This window comes from Rana temporaria, chromosome 4 (assembly GCF_905171775.1).
Source record: "Rana temporaria chromosome 4, aRanTem1.1, whole genome shotgun sequence".
Taxonomy (NCBI): Eukaryota; Metazoa; Chordata; class Amphibia; order Anura; family Ranidae; genus Rana; species Rana temporaria.
The window spans coordinates 122,300,797-122,326,891 of NC_053492.1; the positions used below are offsets into that span (position 1 = coordinate 122,300,797).

General features: G+C 41.3%; 1 protein-coding gene across 2 annotated transcripts in view; it reads right to left on the reverse strand.

Moving 5' to 3' along the window:
- Positions 1 to 26,095, reverse strand: part of LOC120936548 (glypican-5-like) — a 349,040-nt gene that overhangs the window by 185,244 nt on the left and 137,701 nt on the right. For both annotated transcript variants that reach the window (XM_040348994.1, XM_040348995.1), the window contains one exon: positions 24,142 to 24,267. In XM_040348994.1, coding sequence (XP_040204928.1) covers positions 24,142 to 24,267 — 126 coding nt within the window. The remainder of the gene's footprint in view (positions 1 to 24,141; positions 24,268 to 26,095) is intronic.

Consider the following 26,095-nt stretch of genomic DNA (forward strand, 5'->3'; position numbering starts at 1 on the left):
CGGAGTAGGCGCCGGACGTGGCATAGGCCACCGCGATCACTGCAGTGATCTATGCCCAGAAGTGGGAGCAAATACCTGTATTACACAGGTATCTGCTCCCTCCTCCCCCCTGAAATGTGCCAAATGTGATGCCAGGGGGGAGGGGGGGATTTCAAAAAGCGGAAGTTCCATTTTTGGGTGGCACTCCACTTTAAGTTTATTTATATTGATTGATAGCGCTATACTATTCATTTTTCTCAATAACTTGCAAAGCCATCCACAATTTGGCCCCCAGTTACATCACTAACCTAGTCTCTAAATACCAACCAAATCCTTCTCTTTGTCCTCCCAAGACCTCCTGCTCTCTAGTTCCCTTATCACCTCCTCCCATGCTCGCCTCCAGGACTTCTCCAGAGCCTCTTCCATCCTTTGGAATTCCCTACCCCAATCTGTCAGAGTGTCTCCTACTCTATCCAATTTAAGGCGATCCCGGAAAACATTTCTCATTAAAGAAATCTATTCTGCCTCCACCTAACAATTGTACTTTTATTTTCTCCATTACCCCTTTTAGATTGTAAGCTCTAGTGAGCAGGGCCCTCTGATTCCTCCTATATGGAATTATATTCTAACTGTACTGTTTGCCCTCACGTTGTAAAGCGATGCGCAAACTGTTGGCGCTATATAAATCCTGAAAAATAATAATAATAGTAACTTTGTCTTGTAACCAGAAACCTATTATCTCTCTGGTGCACCCTCCAATCAGTAGAACAAAAAGCAGAAGCCATTGAGCAGAGGGCTTTATCCTGCCTGCTGTGTGTGTAATAAAACCAATGGAGGCCTCTAGCAGATGAACTATAACGTGTGGAAGCCTATTAATTAGAATAGCTATATACTGCATGTTTGCTGCCTGCAGAGAACAGCTTGTGTCTTCATTGTGTATTACACAAGTGCCCTCTACTGTCCATTCTGCAAAACTGCATGATCATAAAAAACTCAAATGCCACACAGCTAAGGCTGTCAAGCTGTTGTTATCTTTCATTTACCAAAACAGCTGAGGGCCTGTTCATATCGGAAATGCTTCAAAATGCCAGGCGTATACCAGCATTGATGTATGAGCAATTATAGATGGTTTCAAGATATTCTGAAGCTTTTTGCATGCTTTTCAATGCATTTCACAAGCGCTTTAGTAGCATTTTGTAAGCATATTGTTTGGAGGCATTAAACACTTTGTGTGCAATTTATAGGCATGGAAAAGCTATGACAGAAAAAGCCCCAGAAATTGAGAGTTGCATAGTGAATACATTACAGAAACAGAATCCAGAAAGTAATGCAAACCTAACAAGCTGTACAATGCTTTGTAATAATGATTTATAATAATGCTCAGGAAAGAATTTTATACCACTATGTATAAGGCATAAAAAAAGCAACAACCACTTGCAGAGTTGTAAAAGTGCTGACAAACTTTAGCCTTAATTCAGCCTGACACAGTATAAAAAAAAAAAAAAAGAATAAAAAAAAAAAAGAATCTACAGATATTATTTTGCAGTAATAATTCATTTTAATTTTAAAAAATATCTAATTGAACAACGGATAAAAAAATAAAAATAATAATAATAACTTTTTATCAATGCCTATTAATGTCCACATTCATATTATAGTGTAATGTTAATTTCAATGCAAATGCTGCCACAATGAACCTCCAGGCACAGTAGGGTTTCTAGAGTTATATACTCCATGCAGTTTTGCACTGCGGATCTGTGAATTTAGAAAAAAGGCATAAAAAGCAATAATTTCCCACTGCGGAAAATACTCCCCACTAAATCTATACCAGGAGTAAGGCTGGATTCACATCTATGCATTTTTAGTGTTTTTTGCATTTTGCATATTAACGCTACAGTCCATTTACTATGGTTCCCTATGTAACACGTTCTGTAGTGCAAATCTGCAAAATGCAAGAAGCACTAAAAATGCATAGGTGTAAATCCAGCCTTATGCCTCGTACACACGATGGGTTTTCCCGATGGGAAATGTTTGCCATGTTTGGTCGGGAAAACCTTGTGATTCACACCTGCACTGCGGTGCCGATCGCATGCGATGTCTGTGCAATGCAAGTTCAGCCATACAGTTGTATGGCTGAACTCTCATTAGATTTGCAGGAAAATAATTCAGGGACTTTTTTTCCCCCGCACTGGAATCGGAATCGCATGAGTGTTCTCACCCATGCGATCTGATTCCTGTGCAAGTTCACAGTTGGCACTGCGATTTGTGAACCGATTTGGAGGTGTCATTAACATTGTATTGACACCCACAGCGGTATGCAGAGGGAAGTGTGAACTGCCTGCAGAAAAGATGCGATGTAGGAGCCAGCACTGGAATCACACCGGTTCCTGCATCGCAAATGTGTAAACCTAGGCTAACAGTGCATATTTTTTTAGCACTGGTCACTGTATTAGTGTCACTGGTCCTCAAAAAGCGTCAAAAGTGTCACTTAGTGTCCGGCTATAAGTCGCTGATCACCGGCATTACTAGTTAAAAAAAAATATCCCATAGTTTGCAATTCAATCAATATATGCTTATTGGGATTTTTTTTTTATTCAAAAATATGTAGCAGAATACATATTGGATACATATTGGCCTAAATTGATAAAGAAATTCAATCTTTTTTTTTTTTTTTTTTTTATAGCGCAAAAAACAAGAACCGCAGAGGTGATCAAATACCACCAAAAGAAAACTATTTGTGGGAAAAAAGGGCATAGATGACAGTTGGGTACAGTGCAATTGTCAGTTAAAGTAACACAGTGCTGTATCTCAAAAATGGCCTGGTCATCAAGAAGGGTAAATCTTCCAGGGGGGCAAGTGGTTAACTTAAAAACCCCATTACAAAAAAAAAAAACCCCATTACCTGCATATCCAAAAAAAAATTAAATAAATGTTATGCCCCGTACACACGTTCGATTTTCCTGTTGGAAAAGTCTGATAAGAGCTTTTGGTCGGGAATCCCGACCGTGTGTATGCTCCATTCAGAAACATGTTATACTGACACCTACAGGAGGTTTGGAAACTGCCAAATAATTGTAGGCCAACCATTGGATCACCCCTCCTCTACCCAGCATGGGTCAGTTTTGTGAGCAAGCAATGCATAATCCTAACACAGAGGAACAGGACCTGGGTCCCTCAATTGACATGAAGAAAGGAGATTGTATGATGATAGGTACAAAAATTACATATTTACTCCTTCGGAAATTGAGCGACAAAATAATTTAGAAACGGGATGTCTAAAAGCAGTCCAACAGAGGGGTGGGTGACAGTTAATGACAGGCACAAATGAACTTAGGAACCATCTGCTTTTCAGAGTTATCTGAAGCACCAACATCCAGATCAAGGTTAGAGGAGGTGAAGCCCTTCCAAAATAAGAAAACTGCCACAACCAAATCGTGGGCACAGAGGATCAACATGGTTCTCCAGGCCAGGGCAGCTTTTGGTCAGGAATCCCGACCGTGTGTATGCTCCATTCAGAAACATGTTATACTGACACCTACAGGAGGTTTGGAAACTGCCAAATAATTGTAGGCCAACCATTGGATCACCCCTTCTCTACCCAGCATGGGTCAGTTTTGTGAGCAAGCAATGCATAAATCGTGGGCACAGAGGATCAACATGGTTCTCCAGGCCAGGGCAGGCAATCACCACCAAGGGGAAGTTAGTCTTTAAATGAAAAGTAAACCCCCACCAACGAGAGATAGGAGAGTTAGCCAACAATCCACCAAAAACCGTTGGGAAAGCACACTACAATAACAGGAGAAAACTAGACTTAAGAACAAGATGAGGTCAACAGCACGTCAGAAGACTAGCCAGCCAACAGCAGAAGGCTCAAACAAAAGGAAGATCCATGTTGAGGAAAGAGGTTGTCTGATCAGGCAACCAAACTCACAGGAGATAAGTTGGATGATTCTTAGAATCGTGTAGTTTATAATTGGTTGGTCTTGGGAGTAATTTTTTCTATTAATTGGGAAATTATGCTTTGAGGACTAATCATGAATTCTTTATGACTTAAATAAAGGATGCAGTGGTATGGTCTTTGCAACCATAAGAGCTCTAAAAGGCATTGACCAGCAAGCTGATCCTGTAGACACAAGGTAGAATGGATTGCATTAATCAGGTTAGAAACAACCCTGTATAAATCGGAGTCACCTTCAGATGAAGAGCCTCTCTAGGAGTAGACTGTTGGGGCTCTAAATCTGAATTAGCAACAGGAGCCTTGGGCACCCGATTGATTTAGGGGCCCAGATGAGTCTGCGACAGGCTGTTTATGCCTAGGGCACAAACAGATATCCAAAGTGGACTGGTCTTGTTGCTGTCCCTTTTGCTGATGCCATCATACCTGCACTGTAATCAACGCAGGACCAGATTGTAGGCAGATGTTGTAAAAATGTACTTATGGTCATTCTTTGGGAAGTGGTGAGTTACAGGAATGTGCACCACTGCCCCCCCCCCCCCCCCAAATAACGGTTAGTTTAACGTTCAGAAAACTATGTTAACAACCTATGTCCCGCTGTAGCTTGTTTCTCTAAAAACGTATATAAAATCAATCATTCAATATAAGCATCCTAAACTTCAGTAAATGAATTACGTTATTCAGCAATGTCTGGTCTTGTAACTTTATGGAGGAATTAAGTGCACATTCCTGCAAGGAATCCTAATGAGGAATGAAGTATACTGCTATAGTATGATGAAAATGAATGTGAGAGCAAACATTTCCAAAAGAAAAGGAGAAGCAGCCACTTCTGAAGTGGGAGCAGTGGTAGCAAGAAAAAAAGGTTTCCGTTGGAGGGATCCATTCCCAGTGGATCTGCCCCTTGTTACAGTTGAGTCCCTATTCTAATTGGAGCTTCAAGGGCCTTATGAGATGTTCAGTGGTTTCTCGTTGTGCCTGCAGGCTGAGTTCAAAGCAAAATGTATAGAACTGATGGAGGCTAAAGAATGTTCTGTTCTTCAAAGTGTTTCCGCTTCTCACAGAAGCTTACTGACACATTGGTTCTGCCAATAAGCAGCCAAATTATCAGTTTGGGATGTAGATGCTGCTGGAGGTACCTGTGTTTAGATTCCAGGCCTGAAGATTGAAGGACTGGAGATACGGTTGTTGTGGAACCATAAATCAAGGTGAGTGTTATTGGGTGTAATGCCCTGTACACACGATAGGTTAGTCTGATGAAAACGGTCTGATGGATTTTTCCATCAGTTATCCGATGAAGCTGACTGAAGATCAGTCGTGCCTACGTACCATCAGTTAAAAAAAACGATCGTGTCAGAACGCGGTGACGTAAAAAAAAACGACTTGCTGAAAAAAATGAAGTTCAATGCTTCTAAGCATGCGTCGACTTGATTCTGAGCATGCGTGGATTTTTACCCGATGGACGTGCCTACAAATGATCGTTTTTTTTCTATCGGTTAGGTATCCATCGGTTAAATTTAAAACAAGATTTAATTTTTTTACCGATGGGTAAATAACCGATGGGGCCTACAAACGATCGGTTTGGTCTGATGAAAACGGTCCATCAGACCGTTCTAATCGGTTTAACCGATCGTGTGTACGCAGCATAACTATCTCTATAAAACACATTTTACATATATATATATATATATATATATATATATATATATATATATATATATATATATATATATATATATATATATATATATATATATACACACACACATATACACACACACATATACTAGGGCTGTTACTGATTAACATTTTCGTGTTCGATTAATCGTTTTTTTTTTTTTTAAATCAATGAATCTACTAATTTCAATGAATTATAATGGACATACAGATCCAACTACTTTTAGCTGATCTCCTTGCGGGCTGATTCCCAGTGCAGCTACCAACCACTGGAAAAATGCATAGCAGGATACAAAAAAACACACAAAGGCAGCGCTCGATGGGAATAGCATTAAAACTTTTATAGTCTTCAAGTAGGTAACAAAAAAAAGATTGCACTGGAGATAAAATCGATGTAGCTACATAAACTGTAAAAATGGTGTGAGTAATACCAAACGGTAGCAATAGCAGTCAGAAAAACATGTAGCTAAGTATGATACTGGTATAAAAATGTGTACAACGATACCAGTGCTGAATCCAGATGAGGAGGGGTTAACATCAGTCCATCGGCATGTAGATGTCCGTGAAGGGAACTGTCACAACTCCCAGTGGATGGCTGTAGAATCCCAGGTTGATAGAGGGAAGTGTAACAGCCCTTGCATGAGGTCCCGCCGGCATGCAGATATGAAGGCACAGCAAAGGAGCCCTTCAGATGGACACAGCAAGCCCCGCTGGTGTCCGTGATGTCACCGAATCTCCGACGGAGCTCCCTGATGACCCGTAAGCCAGCGGAGAGGTGAGTACCGATCAAAAGAATTTTGATCGATCAAAAAAATTTACGATTAATCGAGGAATAAATCGTTAATTTCCACAGCCCTAATACATATATATATTTTTATATATATATAGATATATATATATAGATATATATATATATATATATATATATATATCTATAGATATACCTATACCTATAGATACTGGGGCAGATCCTCAAAGAAATTACGCCGGCGTATCACTTGATACGCCGCCTAATTTCAAATTTTGCGCGTCGTATGTTTGTTTTGGTATCCACAAAACAAGATACGACGGCATATGTGTTAGATCCGACAGGCGTACGCCTTAGTATGCCGTCGGATCTTAGATGCAATTTTTCTGTGGCCACTAGGTGGCGTTTCCGTCGTATTCCGCGTCGAGTATGCAAATTAGCTATTTCCGACGATCCACGAACGTACGAGCGGCCGTCGCATTTTTTTACGTCGTTTCCGTTCGGCTTTTTCCGGCGTATAGTTAAAGCTGCTATATGGTGGCGTACTCAATGTTAAGTATGGCCGTCGTTCCCGCGTATAATTTTGAAAATTTTACGTCGTTTGCGTAAGTCGTCCGTGAATGGGGCTGGACGTAATTTACGTCCACGTCAAAACCAATGACGTCCTTGCGACATCATTTAGAGCAATGCACGCCGGGAAATTTTAGGGACGGCGCATGCGCAGTTAGTTCAGGGCGGGGACGCGCTTCATTTAAATGAAACACGCCCCCTACCCGCCGAATTTGAATTCCGCGACCTTACGCCGCGAGAGATACACTACGCCGCCGTAACTTACGGCGCAAATTCGTTGAGGATTCAAACCAACTCAAAGTAAGTTACAGTGGCGTACCGTATCTGACATACGCTGCGCCCGGCGCAGATGTATGTGGATCTGCCCCAAAGTATATATCTATATATATATATATATAGATATATATATATATTTTTAAATAGTTAGTGTTTATTCATGAGCGAAGGGCATCTTTGTGGCAAGTGTTCTGTTTTAAAACTAGTTGCCTGGATGTCATGTTGATCCAGTAGGTACACTGACCTAGAACACATATGCAGATGAAGAATCATGACTTCACTCTTTAATCTTTGTGTTTGTTCAGTGACTCAGAAAGCCAGAGATGGGCAGGCTATTAGTATATCATAGATTGCAGCCTCCATATTTCTCTCTCTCTTTCCTTTAAACGAAAGCTATTCATTTACAATTTCATTAAAATAAAAAGCGAACCCGCAGGTCAGAGCCTGTTGTTAATAACGGATCGGTGCACCCTGGTCATTCACCATTTCCCTTACACACAGAAGATTTGCAGGGTTGCAAAGTAAGATGTAGGGATTTTAGAGAAAACGCTTTTATGTACATAAATGCTCCCACCCACAATTATTCTCCTGCGTTTCCTAGCACACTTCTCGGCCATGATTGCCATTTTTCTCAAGCTTTTGCATTTAAATGACTGTTGGTTCAATTTGCACAACAATGGCGCAGAGATGGGAAACAAATCCAAGCTGAACAGTTAGTAGGCCAAGAATCTGGATACCATGGTAACCTTGGGAACACAAAGTTGTGTTGTAAAAGACAGAGAGCATGTTAATGGGATCACTACAAAAAAAAAAAAGAAAAAAAGAAAAACAAAATCAAACAATACTTTTCTTTATTCAACAACTCTATTTCTTTCTTTATCGCTAATTTGCTCTAAATACGTCAAGCATGGAGGAAATATTATAAATGGTGCTATCTTAGCTTTATCAAACAGTGCCTTCCTTTTAGTGTCTTATACCAGCTACTTATAGCATTGCTTTTGAACACAGGCCAGTAATAATGATGTATGGAAAGAGCTGTGACATTTTAAAGGGCATGCCCCCTAAAGCTGGATCAATAGATTTCAGCGCTGGTATCTTGGTATCTTGCTGATTCTCCGGGGAATGAAGTCTCAGTGTCAATGTGAAGGTTACATTTAAGTGGCAGTGTTTGTATTAGGGTAAGAGCTAAGTGTTAGGGGTTCCGTTTAAGAGTTGAAGGAGAGGTAGGGCCAAAGCGCTTTGGGGTGCACTTAGTTCTGCACTCCCGTGACCCAGATTTAGCCAACAGTAGGTTAAAGTCCTCAGCCAGTCCAGGCTCTGGAGGGATCCTGACTTTAATGTCAGGATCCTCCCAATTGCCTGTGAGGCAGCTGGCTCAGCCTCTCAGCACGCCACTCAGGCTGCGTTCACACCTGAGCATAGCATCTTTGAGCATTTTTCTAGCATTTTTATGCATGCTTTTATGTGAAATTTTGGTGCGTTTTTATGTGCAATTTTTGAGCTTTGGAATTGTTTTATTAGCCAATAGAAGAAATCTGCATCCGTTGAATCATTTGTTGTTACGTTTTTCAGCTTTTTAGCTTTTCCATCAGATTTTTTTTTTATTCATTTTTTTTTAGGGTAAGGTTAAAAGTTAAGGTTAGAGTTAGGATTAGGGGTTGGGGTTAGGTTTAGGATTAGGGATATTTATTTATTTTGTTAGCGTTAGGGTGTTTATACTACTACTAAATAATAATAATAATAATAATAATAATAATAATAATAATAATAATAATAATAATAACAAAATAATAAATAAATGTAAAGTAAATATACAAATAAAAAAAGAATCATAAATAAATGATAAATACAATAAATGAACACTATGTAATAATAAATAAATATGTAATCTCTAACCCTTAAAAAAATTATAATAAAATAATAATAATAAATGCAATCAGCGATCACCGCTCTCAGATTATATATTGTATGGTCACCTTTATACAGCTAAAATTAACTAGCTTTTGGTGTAGAGCTGCACGATTCTGGATAAAAGGAGAATCACAATTTTAAAGATTTACAACCCCTGAACATTATGGTAGCAAGAGAATAAAACATAATGGGCCAGATCCACATACAGAGTACGCCGGCGTATCTACTGATACGCCGGCCTTCTTTTCAAATTACCCGCGTCGTATCTTTAGTTTGAATCTTCAAACCAAGATACGACGGCATCTGGGTTAGATCCGACAGGTGTACGTCCTCGTACGCCTTCGGATCTAAGATGCAATACTTCGGCGTCCGCTGGGTGGCGTTCACGTCGTTTTCCGCGTCGGGTATGCAAATTAGCTATTTCTGACGATCCACGAACATACACGTGGCCGTCGCATTCTCTTACGTCGTCTCTAGTCGGCTTTTTCCAGCGTATAGTTAAAGCTGCTATTTTGCGTTGTATAGTTAGACTTGCCATGTTAAGTATGGCCGTCTCTCTAGAAACGGAGCATGCGCAGTTCATTCGGCGCGGGGACGCGCTTCATTTAAATGAAACACGCCGCCAGAAATACACTACGCCGCCGGCGCAAAATCTTTGAGGATTCGAAAGAACGCCAGGTAAGGTACGGCGGCGTGGCGTATCTCTGATACGCTGCGCCGATCTATTTCTATGTGGATCTGGCCCTATATTCTTTGCTTCAATCAAATTTAAAGAAATGTAATGAAAAATAACCTTTTTCTTTAGTACTCCTGGATACCAATTACGGTACCTATACCTACAGCAACTTTTTTGTTTACACTTTAGCTGTCAGCAATTGTGCAAAGCATTGAAAAGTTATTTTACAAATGAAATACATTTATATTTTTAAGGTTGCACGTTTTTCAATGTGAAACGTGTAAATATATGCTAAAGGTGTAAAAAAATTAATGAACAAAGCAAACAAAAAAAAAAGTTTTTAATTATTAATATTATAAAATAGAAGTAAATAAATAAATAAAAATAAATAGGAAAATAATTAAATAGAGAAGGAGAATACGGAGTTAATAAGGCTGATTAGAGTAAATTTAGGGTTAATAAGGGGTTAAACAGAGGAACAATTTAATAAAAAAAAACAAAAAACTTGACATGGTTCATCCCTTTGATCTGTAAAGGAACAGAAAGATACAATGGGCCAGATTCACAAAAGAGATACGATGGCGTATCTCCTGATACACCGTCGTGTTCCTGTTTCTAACTATGCGGCTGATTCATAGAATCAGTTACGCATAGCTAGTCCTAAGATCCGACAGGTGTAATGGACTTACACTGTCGGATCTTAGGATGCAGTACCGCGGCCGCCGCTGGGGGCATTTCTCGTCGTAATCCAGTGTCGGGTATGCAAATTAGCACTTACGGAGATCCACAAAGCTTTTTCCCTTCGTTAAGTCGCCGTAAGTGTTAGTTTGCCGTCGCAAAGATAGGGTACCTTTTACAAAGTGTAAAGTTAGTACACCATGTAAAAGTGTACCGGTCTTTCCCGCGTCGCTGTCAATTTTTTTTTTTTCGCCGCATCTCTTTTTTACCCGTCGCGATTCACAAAACTCGGCGCAACGTAACGTAACGCAAAGCACGTCGGGAAAATAGCGTCGGGAGCATGCGCAGTACGTCTGGCGCGGGAGCGCGCCTAATTTAAATGGGACTCGCCCCATTTGAATTGGCCCGCCTTGCGCCGGACTGATTTAGGATACACCGCCGCAAATTTCCAGGTAAGTGCTTTGTGGATCGGGCACTAACTTGTGTTTAATTTGCGGCGGTGTAACTTAAATCAGAAAAGTTACGTTGCGCCCGCTCTTTGTGAATCTGGCCCAATGTTTCTTTGTATCTCTCCTTCATGCTAAACATTACTGGCTGTTTTTTTTTTTTTTTGACAGCTGTGAGCAGGAAACTGTTCTGTACTTGTTACATGAATAGTGGAAATGCTGGATTAAGAGCATGTGGGGGGTTGAACCGAGATTGCGACCTTTTAACGATTAATCGCGCAGCTCTATTTTGGTGCCAACAATTGTTAATTTTGCTGTGTGAAGAAACAAGCAACAAATGCAGTAAAATGCAAAGTAAAAAATGTACAAACCACAACACACCAAAATGTCCCATGAGCTACTTTGCCACGTGTAGGGCAGACTATTGCTGTATGCGAGTTGCAGGAAAAATGAGCCAGAAAATGTGCACTCCCACTGCACTAGGTGTAAATGGGCCTGAAAGTGAAATTGGTGTTTCCACATGAACAATGAGGCTCCATTCACATCTATGCGTTTCTGAACGCATGGCAAACTGCATTGAAAATGCCTGCTTTGACATGCGTTTCAGGAACATGCTGTAAATGTGCGTCAGGCTTGGGTTGTCATTAAATGTTAATGGCACCTAAAATGGGGATTGCAGGAATGTGTTTGCCGTACGCCAAATGCACTGCAAACAAAGCCAAAAAGTGCAATATAAAATGCACCACAGTCCACACCAAATAAAGCCCTGGAGACATGCATAGGGCAACCCATTCAAGTGAATGAGCTGGCTTATATGTAATAATCAGAAACACTCCAAAACACCCAAAAGAAATATGCATTGGAAATTTGTGGACATGTGAAAGGAGCCTGAAACCTGAATGTCTCCATCCACTTCCTTCTATAAAGATGGCCATACACTATGCATTCTGATTGTACAATCTCCATACAATTTCCTTTAGATTTACCAAAAATATCAAATAGGATAACCCACCTGATCAATCCATTAAATTCGTATCAAATCAGCAGACCCTGACACTACATAGCTGATAGTGGATCTAAAGGAGATTGAACATTCATTGTACAGAAAGTGGGTAGAAATAAAACAAGAGGTGGTATAGTAATGAGGGAGGTGTGGTCCAGAGTGGCGAACACGCCCTATTGTGCCCTGCTCAGTGATGCAGCAAGCCAGTGCATGCTGGGATTTGATTTACAGGAAGTGATGCAGGCAGAATATTTTTTTAACCGATTCCATACCGAGTCATTTTAAAATGATGTCGGCAGGAACCTTCCCTCCCTCTGGGTGGATGTCCTGGGTTTCCTGGCCGTCTAGGGGGCACGTGTGCCGCCGTGCATGCATGCCCGCCCCATCGCTCGGGACACAGAGCACATGCCCAGGCGGCCGCAATGTCCACCGGGCAACCGTGATTGCCCGCAATCACAGCAGGACCGTGGATGTGGGTGTGTAAACACACAGATCCATGTCCTGTCAGAGGAGAGGAGACCGATGTATGTTCCCAGTACAGAGGAACAGATTGGTCTCCTCCCCTTGTGAGTCCCCCTCCCCTTACAGTTAGAATCACTCCCTAGGGAACATATTAACCCCTTGATTGCCCCCTAGTGTTAACCCCTTCTCTGCCAGTCACATTTACACAGTAATCAGTGCAGCTTTATAGCACTAATCGCTGTATAAATGTGAATGGTCCCAAAAACGTATCAAAAGTGTCCGATATGTCCGTCGCAATGTCACAGTCACAACAAAAATCGCAGATTGTCGCCAGTACTAGTAAAAAAAATAAAAATGCCATAAATCTATCCCCTATTTTGTAGACGCTATAACTTTTGCACAAACCAATCAATATACGTTTATTGCAAAAAAAATGTTTTACCAAAATTATGTAGAAGATTGCATATCGGCCTAAACTCAGGAAAAAAAATGTTGTTTTTTTTTTTATTGTGATATTTATTAAGTCAAAAGGTAAAAAATATTGTGTTTTTTTCAAAATTGTCACTCTTTTTTTGTTTATATCGCAAAAACTAAAAACCAGCAGGGGGGGATCTAATACCACCAAATGAAAAGCTCCATTTGTACGGAAAAAAACATAAAGATTTCATTTTGGTACAGTGTTGCATGACCGTGCAATTATCATTCAAAGTGCGACAGCGCTGAAAACTAAAAATTGGTCTAGGCAGGAAGGGGGTGAAAATGTCCTGTATTGAAGTGGTTAAAAACAGATTACACTTTCAGGTGTCACAAAACAACAATATGGGCGTAATGGAGTCAGCATAGGTTACCACTGACGCGTTTCATCCAATAAGACGTTTTCAAGGGGGGAAACTTGAATGCTGCTATAGAGGAGGTACGTGAGAGATGAGCTCATTGGGATGATTTGGCCAGAAATTACATTAGAAAACTCTTCTATTTTATTATGAAAATTAACATTTTCCCAGAAAAGGTAAACCTAGTCTTTAAGGCAGCACATTCATTTTACAAAAAACAGACCTGCAGCATTTGGATGGACACAGGGCACCACAAGACAAGGTAGTAGGTTACCATATGTTGTAGTCTGCTGCAACACAGGTGCATTGGCCAGATATTCTGGGCTGCCATTTAAAATGAATGGCATAGCATTACACCAATGTACATTACGTTTTCTACCATGTTTTTAAGTATGGTGAAGGGACTCTAATGCCGCGTACACACCATCACTTTATGTGATGAAAAAAAACGACACTTTCTGTGAAGTAAAAAATGACGTTTTTGAAACTTCAATTTTCAAAGACGAAGTTGCCTACACACCATCGTTTTCTCACAATGATCTTGCAAAGCGAGGTTACGTTCCACCACGTTTTTCCATTGAAGCTTGCTTCATAAGTAGCTTCTGGGCATGCGCGGATGAAAAAACGTCTTAGAAAACGACGTTTTTTGCTACACACGGTCAATTTCTGTGAAGTAAAAAGTGCACTTTTGAAAAACGACACATAAAATTGAAGCATGCTTCAATTTTTTTTGGTCGTTTTTTACAAGACATAAAACAACGTTTTCCCCCACACACAGTCAATTAAAGTGACGTTTTTAAAAACGTAATTTTTTTTCATCACATAAAGTGATGGTGTGTACGGGGCATTAGGGTAAGGGCATCACTCCCTGCACCAGGAGTTCTGTGTTTTGAACTACCAATAATGAGATTTCAGCTCTGAAAGTCGATGTACTAAAAAATGAATGTATCAACCTAAAAGTGTTATTCCAGATGTGACTGTACACTGGTAGGATTAACAAACTATTATTCCCTTTAGTGGGAATTTCTTCTGGACTGTGGACCTCATTCTGTTCCCCCTTCCCTGAGGTATCCCTCCCTGCTGCATTCCTCATGATGTCAAGTAAATGATTGAATGGAATTCCTTGCATTTGCCATGAGAAGTAGATGGAACTGGGAATTTACAGATATCATCTGGAAATCAATGAGATTGGAGAAATCGATTCAGTTTGTAAAACCTACCAACAATTGCTTTTGGTGCTTTAAATGATCTAATAGAAAAGTAATTGCAGTAACACAAAGATAAGTGATCAGTAAACATGATTCTGTGTCTGGGGACTATCATTAGGAGTATGGGGACTTATTTGATTGCTAGCTACCAACACACTGGTTATATTATTTGGATTGTCCTATCAAATGGGTCACACATAATGTTAGCACACATCGTGCACTCCACACTTTGGTTCCCTAGGGCAAGAAGTATGTTAGTAGGATCACCAAGTGAAAGTAAATGAGAAAAAAAAAGCAGTGAAAAAAGAAAACAAATGCAGACACCACATCTAATGACTGGTAGGCCGAAAAAAGGGTATCTATGATCAATGCAGTAAAAATGCAGTTCATTATATTAAAAAAATACTTTAATTCATATTCACTTATTTTTCTTTCATTATTGACAGATTTCCCCAGAGATTCCCTTTTCTCCTATGAAAATATGAAATACAATTTTTTTGGTGTTCAATAGGGGACACGGGAATTCAGCACCAGTTGGATTATATTGCCACTTACATGAGTATTTGGACACTAGAAAACAAAATAATTTGTGGGCCAGCCCAATACAAACCCCTCCTACTCTGTGGAAAAGCAGAACCAAAACCATGAACATAAATACAGAGGGATGGGATGTGTTTCTTTCAATGAACTCCAAGAAACAACATTTTACAATAAGTACAAATATGACATTTTCTTTTTAGTTTCATTTTAGTTCAGTTTTTAATTCAGGAATTCAGAGACTGTAAGAACGTCCAAAAGCAGTGCAGCTGAGGGTGGTGAGCAATAGCAACAGAACATTAACAGGCCCACAAAAACAACAGAACTGGGGTCTATTTGCAGCTCAAAGAGCCACCTAAAGGACCTTACACCTGAAGATGGCATCAGATTAAAGGGGTTGTAAAGTTAAAAAAAAAATCCCCTAAATAGCTTCCTTTACCTTAGTGCAGTCCTCCTTCACTTATCTCATCCTTCGATTTTGCTTTTAAATTTCCTTATTTCTTCTGAGAAATCTTCACTTCCTGTTCTTCTGTCTGTAACTCCACACAGTAATGCAAGGCTTTCTCCCTGGTGTGGAGTGTCGTGCTCGCTCCCTCCCTTGAAGGGGGAGGGGTCGAGCAGGAGAGGCAGGACGCCCACTAACACACAGCTCCTTTCTCTATCTGCAATGTAGAGAGCGTCCTGACTCTCCTGCTCGCCCCCTCCCCCCTCAATGGAGGGGGCGAGCATGACACTCCACACCAGGGAGAAAGCCTTGTATTACTGTGTGGAGTTACAGATAGAAGAACAGGAAGTGAGGATTTCTCAGAAGAAATAAGTACATTTAAAAGCAAAATCAAAGGATGAGGTAAGTGAAGGAGGACTGCACTAAGGTAAAGGGGATTTTTTTTTACCTTTACAACCCCTTTAAGCCTGAACTTCAGCTTGGTAAAAGCTTGTAGAACATGTGAACAGCAGGCCAGGTACTACACAAATGCCTTTATTTATTTATCGCTTTATCTTTTGTACAAACCTTTATTCCATGGGTCTTCAGTTCACTCATTTGAAATCCTTCTCCAGCTGTGGGTGGGTTCTGAATGCTGCAGAGCATTGTGCCGCATTAAGGCATTGTACCTTTTTCTGCAGAATTCTCCTATGAGCTCAGGGTGGCTTGATGCAATACCTAGGGATTGGCCTAAAATGCCTTGGACTCAAAGATGTCATTTCACTAAGAGTTAAAAAAAGCCGGTAAAATACTGTATGCAGTAACAATTGTGCAAGTGTTAAATTCTTTAAGAATGGGGGGGGCGGGATCTTCCAGATTCTGATAAGCCCCCTGCCTGCAGACCCCCACAACCACTGGCCAGGGTTGTGGGTTAGAGGTCCTTGTCCCCATTATCATAGGAACAAGGTGCCATGTTGAAGGCATGTGTCCTGGTATGGCTCAGGAGGGGGCGTTTTCTCACCCATCCCTTTCCTGACCTGCCAGGGTGCATGCTCAGATAAGAATCTAATATGAATTTTGGGGGGGGACCCCCATGCCTTATTTTTTAAATTGTTCATCATTTTCAATTGTCTGCATTTTTTTTACATTCAGTTGTCAGCAGGTAGACCGCTGACGAGACATCTGTTGTTAAGGACACGGCGGCCAGCTTCCCGGCCTATTCCTTAGCAACCAGTTATTTGTCAAAAAACAGCTATGAAACCTTCGTGGTAAATATTGCATGTTTTTTTTACTCTCTGGCCTGTTTGTGAATTGGACTTAAGAGCTCTTTAGACAACATTTTAATTTTTTTTCCCTGTAAATACCGCATAATCTTTATTTATTTTTTCATAAATTGGACTTAATTTACCACATGGAATCATTTATGATGTGCAGGGGCGGACTGACCACTGAGTCACTCAGGCACTGCCCGAGGGCCCCATGCCACTAGGGGGCCCCATCAGGGTTGCCAGGCTCAGTAAAACCAGGGACAGTATGTAAAAATCTATGTTTTTTTTAGATCTGTCCCTGATATGTCCGAAACCGACATGCTTTTGATGTGAAAATCCCGAGATTTTAGCTGCCCCGCCTCTGCACTGCCTCCTGGCGTGGTGGCCATCTGTAAGCCCAGGGGCCCCATAATCTTCTATTGCCCGGGGGCCCCATAAGTTGTCAGTCCACCCCTGATGATGTGTCACTCATAAAATGAGTCACATGACCACGTTATTGCATGTGGTAAACATTAGTGAATTGACCCCACCAGCTGTGGGTTGAATGAGTTGAATTGGTGAGTTTATGAGGTTAAGTGCCAGAGAGGAGGTAAGTATTGCAACAAGAACTGCATTTTAAAAGTGATGCCCAATTATTTTTTTATTTTTAAAATGCACTGGAGTTTGGCTTTAAGGGCCAGATTCACGTACAGCGGGCGCAGCGTAACGTAACCGGTTTACGTTACACCGCCGCAATTTTTCCGAGTTAGTGCCCAATCCACAAAGCACTTACCTGGAAATTTGCGGCAGTGTATCGTAAACAGGTCCGGCGCAAGGCGGCCCAATTCAAATGGGGCGGGTACCATTTAAATTAGGCGCGCTCCCGTGCCAGACGTACTGCGCATGCTCCCGTCGCAAAATTTCCCAACGTGCTTTGTGCGAAATTACGACGCGCCGGCGTTTTGTGAATCGTGACGTGAAAAAAGATTTATGCCGGGAAAAATAAAAGATTTAAAAAAAAATCAAAAGCGACGCGGGAAAGACAGGCATACTTTAACATGGTGGAGTACTTTTACACCATGTTAAAGGTGCCCTATCTTTGCGACGGAAATCTAACACTCGCGACGACGTAACGACGGGAAAAATCTTTGTGGATCGCCGTAACTCCTAATTTGCATACCCGACGCTGGTTTATGACGCGAATTAACCCCAGCGGCGGCCGCGGTACTTCCTAAGATCCGACAGTGTAAGTCCATTACACCTGTCGGATCTTCTGCCTATCTATGCGTAACTGATTCTATGAATCAGTTGCATAGTTAGAAACAGAGATACGATGGCGTATCAGGAGATACGCCGTCATATCTCTTTTGTGAATCTGGCCCTAAATAACTGAAAAAGAGCAGTTTGTACTATAATAGTCAATGAGAGCGATGAGAGACCAAAGATATTATTTAATCCTATACAATCTACCAAATACTGAAATATCCCTTTTTGGTGGATTGGCCTTTTCATATTACTGAAGGTGTATATAACTGTGCCGGCAAAAGATCTGTGGTCAAGGACACATTTCATCAAGGTGCCTTACAAGGCCACGTAATTGAAGTGTTCTTTTGGTGAATGGGGCATAGGTTAATACCTTACAAGTCTAGGTTTTCAGAACCTTGATAGGGAGACGTCACTTTTTTCACTTAAAGAATTTTACTGTATTGTATAACATTCTCTGCTAGTTCAACTTTGATGAATAAATGAGAACTTTATTGAAGGTTTCTATTGCTCAATCAGACTTTGCTGGCGTTTGGGTTAATATAAATATTACTTTAGGCATTCTTCTATACACAAAGAACTTCTGATCCTTGGGCAGAAGATAATCATGGCAGCTATTACTGATCTTGAGGTATCTGATGTATGACAGCCATTCCTGACTGCGGAGCTTCTAGTCATCCACAGATTTGTACCAAGTTGTAATGATCATACACTCTAACGAGGATCGAACAGAACATTTGTCTTTTAAATCTGATTGTTTCACCCTAATGAAGACTCTACATTAAAAAGAAGCACTAGACAATTTGAAATGTCTTATAAACTGGGACTGATAACTTAAACAGTGGAAAACCAAATATTAGCATTTGAGCACAAGAAACGGGTGCTGTAATTTTGAGACATATTTCTGAACTTTTGGGACTTTAAGTTTTTCTAGTTTTTCTTAAAAAGGAGTGTGCTGATGTATTTTCTTTCAGAAGGAATGTGGTGATGCAGTTAATTTTGTGTATAACACAAATTCCTTAACCATGACACATAGGAGTTGGATAAGAGCAAATAGCTGTTAGACGCTCAAGCCTTAGAAGTTTCCAAATATGATAAAGCTTGTCTTCATATGGCCAGTTACTCTGCGTTTCACCCATTTTTCTAAAATAAAGAGACACAGTTCCTAGTTATTTAGAAAAATTCTAAATGTATTTATATGATGGTCATACTGTGACTACTATATACAGACCTCAAATTTTCCACTCGCCTACTCGCATTTTGCGAGTGGAAAATTAGGTCTGGCGAGGAGTTGGGCTGCCTGGGAGTGGGGGGGGGTGAGCACCGCCGGCGGGCGGGGTTGATCGGGAGCTGTTCTCGTAGCAAACGCTCTGTGGCAGAGAGCATGGAGGTAGAGAAGAGTCGCGGTATCACCGAGTGGTATAGCCTGCTGTAACAGCATTACATTGAACTTTCCTCCGCTCTACTTACTCTCACACACAGCCCCTCCTCCTCCTAACCCCGCGCCTGTAATAAACAGAATGTGGGTCCAATGCTGGGATGTGTTCTGTCTATTACAGACGCGGGGTTAGGAGGAGACGGGGCTGTGTGTGAGAGTGAGCAGAGCGGAAAAAGTTCAATGTAATGCTGTTACAGCGGGCTATACCGCTCGGTGATACCGCGGCTCTCCTCTACCTCCATGCTCTCTGCCACGGAGCGATCGCTGGGAGAACAGCTCCCGATCAACCCCGCCGGCGGTGCTCGCCCCCCACTCCACATCATGTAATAAAGCGGTGAGGTGCATTTAATTTTTAAGGTTGTCAGGTAAAGGGTGGCTAATTACCTGCTCCTCCATTTTAAGAGAAATGTGTAGGTGTTAATAGACAGTGGGTTTTACCAGCTTCCTAATTAAAAAAATATCAGCAATTTATTTGATCGAAAGAACTGACAAACTGCCAAGCCAGGAAACATTACTACTATGCTAAAACCTTAATTAGGAAACCATTGCAGGCAACAAGTAAACTGCCAAGGCTAACCAGGAAACACTGCAGTTATCTTTAAATCAGAAAGTTAATTAAATGTACCTTAAAGCAGGGCTCAATAGACAGAATGCGGGTCCAATGCTGGGATGTGTTCTGTTTATTACAGGTGCGGGTTAGAAGGAGGCGGGGCTGTGTGTGAGAGCGAGCAGAGCGGAGGAAAATTCAATGTAAACTGTTACAGCGGGCTATACCGCTCGGTGATCCTGCGGCTCTCTCCTTCCTCCTGTCATGATCTGGCCACCAATGGGGGCACAGTGAGTCTGCAATGGGAGCATGGTGAGGCTGCAATGGGGGCACAATAAGTCTGTAATGGGGGCACAATGAGGCTGCAATGGGGGCACAGTGAGTCTTCAACGGGGGCACAATGAGCCTGCAATGTGGTGCACAATGAAGCTGCAATGTGGGGCACAATGAGTCTGCAATGGGGGCTTGGTGAGGCTGCAATAGTTGGCACGGTGAGGCTGCAATAATGGGCACAGGTGAGGCTGTGCTGAGGGGAACTGATAAAGTTGTTAATATTTATTTTTGTACTTAATTCTGCATAAAACATTTGTGTGATTTCAGGAGATAATTTATGAGGGCGTGATTAGCGGCAGAATTAGGAGCGGGGCATGGTAGGGGTTGGGCGGGGAAACTGGTGGCGCATAACCCTTGAGGCCTGGCTAGTGACTCAAGACTTGAAATTTTGAGCCCTGTATATATATATATATATATATATATATATATATATATATATATATATATATATATATATATATACACATACACATGTTTTATGCCATTTGAGATTCTCCTATGATAATATTTATATGCACTTCTGTCCAACCATTTATAAGAATTGATAACTTGCATAAGTAAATTAATAATTGCCTTTCTAAAGACACATAATATGAATATCTATAAAATGCTTTTGCATGCTTGTCTCATATCAAAAACCAATAGGTTACTATAGTTATAAAAATTCTCATTTGACTACAACTTCGGAAGTGATGCAATGTGTTATATTGTATTGTAATGTATTCTTTCATTTGCGTAGTGTAGTGTAGTCTTGGTCTTCTGATTTTTTTTCCGACAAATACTGTTCTGATGAAACGAAAATCTTTTTTGATTTGTCCCTTCGGATAATTTTGCATAAACTGTGCTTGGCTCTCAAAAGCTGTGTACTACTGATCAGATTATAGTACAATCGCTTTGAAAGTGGTATTTTTCATCCTATTTTCTCATTGTGTGTACTAGGCTTGAAAAATTCTACCCACACTGCTTGGATTCCTCCCATTTTCTCTGTACTCTTATGTGCTACCAGACCTATGTAAGCACATGTCTGAGTTATTGTCCTATGCTTCCTTTATCTTATCTTCACCCTTCTGTCTACAGGGAGTGCAGAATTATTAGGCAAATTAGTATTTTGACCACATCATCCTCTTTATGCATGTTGTCTTACTCCAAGCTGTATAGGCTCGAAAGCCTACTACCAATTAAGCATATTAGGTGATGTGCATCTCTGTAATGAGAAGGTATGTGGTCTAATGACATCAACACCCTGTATCAGGTGTGCATAATTATTAGTCAACTTCCTTTCCTTTGGCAAAATGGGTCAAAAGAAGGACTTGACAGGCTCAGAAAGTCAAAAATAGTGAGATATCTTGCAGAGGGATGCATCACTCTTAAAATTGCAAAGCTTCTGAAGCGTGATCATCAAACAATCAAGCGTTTCATTCAAAATAGTCAACAGGGTCGCAAGAAGCGTGTGGAAAAACCAAGGCGCAAAATAACTGCCCATGAACTGAGAAAAGTCAAGCGTGCAGCTGCCAAGATGCCACTTGCCACCAGTTTGGCCATATTTCAGAGCTGCAACATCACTGGAGTGCCCAAAAGCACAAGGTGTGCAATACTCAGAGACATGGCCAAGGTAAGAAAGGCTGAAAGACGACCAACACTGAACAAGACACACAAGCTGAAACGTCAAGACTGGGCCAAGAAATATCTCAAGACTGATTTTTCTAAGGTTTTATGGACTGATGAAATGAGAGTGAGTCTTGATGGGCCAGATGGATGGGCCCGTGGCTGGATTGGTAAAGGGCAGAGAGCTCCAGTCCGACTCAGACGCCAGCAAGGTGGAGGTGGAGTACTGGTTTGGGCTGGTATCATTAAAGATGAGCTTGTGGGGCCTTTTCGGGTTGAGGATGGAGTCAAGCTCAACTCCCAGTCCTACTGCCAGTTTCTGGAAGACACCTTCTTCAAGCAGTGGTACAGGAAGAAGTCTGCATCCTTCAAGAAAAACATGATTTTCATGCAGGACAATGCTCCATCACACGCGTCCAAGTACTCCACAGCGTGGCTGGCAAGAAAGGGTATAAAAGAAGAAAAACGAATGACATGGCCTCCTTGTTCACCTGATCTGAACCCCATTGAGAACCTGTGGTCCATCATCAAATGTGAGATTTACAAGGAGGGAAAACAATACACCTCTCTGAACAGTGTCTGGGAGGCTGTGGTTGCTGCTGCACGCAATGTTGATGGTGAACAGATCAAAACACTGACAGAATCCATGGATGGCAGGCTTTTGAGTGTCCTTGCAAAGAAAGGTGGCTATATTGGTCACTGGTTTGTTTTTGTTTTGTTTTTGAATGTCATAAATGTATATTTGTGAATGTTGAGATGTTATATTGGTTTCACTGGTAAAAATAAATAATTGAAATGGGTGTATATTTTTTTTTTGTTAAGTTGCCTAATAATTATGCACAGTAATAGTCACCTGCACACACAGATATCCCCCTAAAATAGCTAAAACTAAAAACAAACTAAAGACTACTTCCAAAAATATTCAGCTTTGATATTAATGAGTTTTTTTGGGTTCATTGAGAACATGGTTGTTGTTCAATAATAAAATTAATCCTCAAAAATACAACTTGCCTAATAATTCTGCACTCCCTGTACATATAACTCAGGGACTAAACTGATCCCCTCTTCTCTCAATAGGTATTTCACACTCATGCCCCATACACATGTAAGGGTTTCCCAGCGGTAAAAACTTTTTACCGCCGGGAAAGCCGAGAACTGGCTCGGCAGCTTTTTCCCCCTACACTCGGCCGGTTTTCCTGGCAGGAAAACTGCCATGAGAGCTTTGGCTGGAAAACCCGGCCATGTGTATGCTCCACCGCAGTGTTTCCCATAAGAAAACTGCCGTCAAAAAGACCGCCGGTAATCGCGGCAGGAAAAAAGAGAACATGTCCTCATTCCTGGAAGTTTTCATGTCGGGAAAACTGCCATGGAGCATACACATGGCCAGTTTTCCCGGCCAAAAGCTGTCATGGCAATTTTTCCGACAGAAAAACTGGTCGTGTGTACGAGGCATCAGGGTTATTTCCACATTCACTTTTTTTTGGTTTTCCACTCTTCTGCCATTTGATGTGACTTTAATATCTATGGAGATTGACGATTGTCTACTGAAAGAGAAACATCCAGATTTCAGACTGTCTGAGGCCCCGTACACACGGCCGAGGAACTCGAGGTGCCAAACACATCGAGTTCCTCGGCCAGTTCAGCCCTGAAGCCGCCGAGGAGCTCGGCGGGCCGAGAGCTCCCATAGAACAACGAGGAAATAGAGAACATGTTCTCTATTTCCTCGTCGAGCTCCTCGTCGGCTTCCTCTGCGAAATTGTACACACGGCCGGGTTTCTCGGCAGAATTCAGCCGGAAACTCGGTCGGAAGCTGAATTCTGCCGAGGAAACTGGTCGTGTGTACGGGGCTTTACAAAGCAAGTAATACTTAAGGCGGAACTAAACTGTATTTGATCACCACAAACTGAAAACACAAATTAATTTTTAATATTCATTCATTTTGCTTTGTGCATGTATTCATATGTCTTAGGGAGGCTAAGGAAAGCATGTTAATGTTGTATTCCTCAATGGAAATTCTAAAAGGGAAGTTAGTTGTACATCTGATAATTTCTCCTTCTAAAGCCAAACCTTTAGCGCTAATATCTTCAGCTGTGATACAGTTTTCTTCAGCTATATATGCATACATTATATCCATAGCAGCTTTATTTAAACAATCCTGAATTTTTTTTTTTACTGGCCTTATTACTTTTGTGAAAACTTGCATTTGCAGAGTTCTTCCACACACTTGACAGCTGTGTATAATGACCTTAAGAGACCCATTTGCTTTCATGTCAAACCATCTGTTCTCCATAACAGCACAAACAGTGTTCCGTGAAAAAAAATGCTTACCTTTCTACTACATCCTCTCCATTCCAGCAGGTCGAACCATCCCTCACGGCCAGGTCCCCATCACAAAGACGCTCTGCCAGTGTGGTGTAGAATGTCCTTGATGGCTTTATGTACTTCGTGAATTCACTGTAATAAATACAAAATATGATAGGTTGCAAATCTTAAAGGGGAATTCCAACTACACTATGAGGGTTATTTACTAAAGGCAAACCCACTTTGCATCTACAAGTGCAAATTACAAGTGCACTTGAAATTGCACTGAAAGTGCACTTGGAAGTGCAGTCGCTATAGATCCGAGGGGGACATGCAAGGAAAATAAGAAACAGCATTTTAGCTTGCACATGATTGGAAGATAAAATCAGCAGAGCTTCCCCTCATTTCAGATCTTCCCCTCAGATTTACAGCGGCTGCACTTTTAGTGCACTTTGCACTTGTAGTGCAAAGTTGATTTGCCCCTCGTAAATAACCCCCTATGTTGCTTTTCTGTGAAAATGCCCAAAAAAACATTTTGTATTCTATATGGTGTTAAAGCGGACAGTATGCATAGCCCAAACTTTCTGAAGTTTTGAATGAAGTGGGGAATATTAGCACCGTGAGCCACATATATAATGTGAGCACTGCGGTGAGCCACATATGTAATATAAGTAATGTGAGCCACATATATAATATAAGCAGTATGGGCCACATACCGTATATGTATTGTAAGGCCCATGAGCTACATATGTAATAAAAGCACCCTGAGTCACATATATTATGAGCACTTTGAGCCACATATGTAATGTAAGTACTGTGAGTCACATACAGTATGTAATATAAATATTGTAATCTATTCAAGGGCGGATACAGAGTCTAGTCTCGTGGAGGGGCACTGCCAGAAAATAAGGTGTTGCTTACAGAACTCAATTAGGTGTCCGGTGTGTCTGCTGCAATGTTGCAGTCAGGCCCGGATTTCCCACAAGGCCACTGAGGCCAGGCCTTGGGGCGGCAGGGAGCCAAGGGGCGGCAGTGGCATAGATTCCCCCGACGCCTGGAACATACAGTTAAGGGCGGTAAGTTATGGGGGAATCCGCTCGCTCGTTAACAAGTGATTGCGGCGATGTCGCCAAAATCACTTGTAAAATGTGTGCTCCCGTCTGTCCTCCCCTCTCCCCCCCACCCCACATACCTCTGTCTTCGGGACTCCGTCCTCCCCCCGGCCACCGAGTCTGTCTCCTGTTCCTGCTGCCGATGTACACAGTGAGAGGGGAGAGCCAGTACATGTGGAACCCTTCGGGTATAACACTTCCCATCTCAGCTGTGACAGGAGTTCTAGCACAGTGCTAGGACTCGTGTTTTGGAGGTGACCGGGTCAATAAAGAGAACATGTCCCCTCCAATTGCTATCACACAGGGAATTGTTTTCTCCTGTGTGATAGCAAAAAAGTTAAGTAAAAAAATAAATTGCTAAAAAAATGAATAAATAAAAAGAAATAATAATCGAATTAATAAAATAAAAAAGTAATTAAAAAGTAAATAATAAGAAACATAATAAGAAAATGATACAAAAATTAAAAAAAGTAAGCGACAAGCTACAAATAAATAAAAATAAAAGTGATAAAAAAAATTTTTTTTGAACTGTGCTGCCCCTGCAACCCGGTTGCCATTCCCTGTTGATTTGGGGGGGTTCGGTTGGCGGGGAGGGGGTGCATTGCGGAACCTGGCCTTGAGGCGGCAGGGAGAGCAAATCCGGCCCTGGTTGCAGTACCGCTAAAAAATCAATGATCGCCGCCATTACTAGTAAAAAATATTTACATATAAATGCCATAAATCTATCCCATAGTTTGTAGATGATTGTCAGGGACTGCAGACATGGTACAAGAGATGGTCAGAGACTGCAGATGTGGTACAAGAGATGGTCTGAGACTGCAGACATGGTACAAGAGATGGTCAGAGACTGCAGACATGGTACAAGAGAT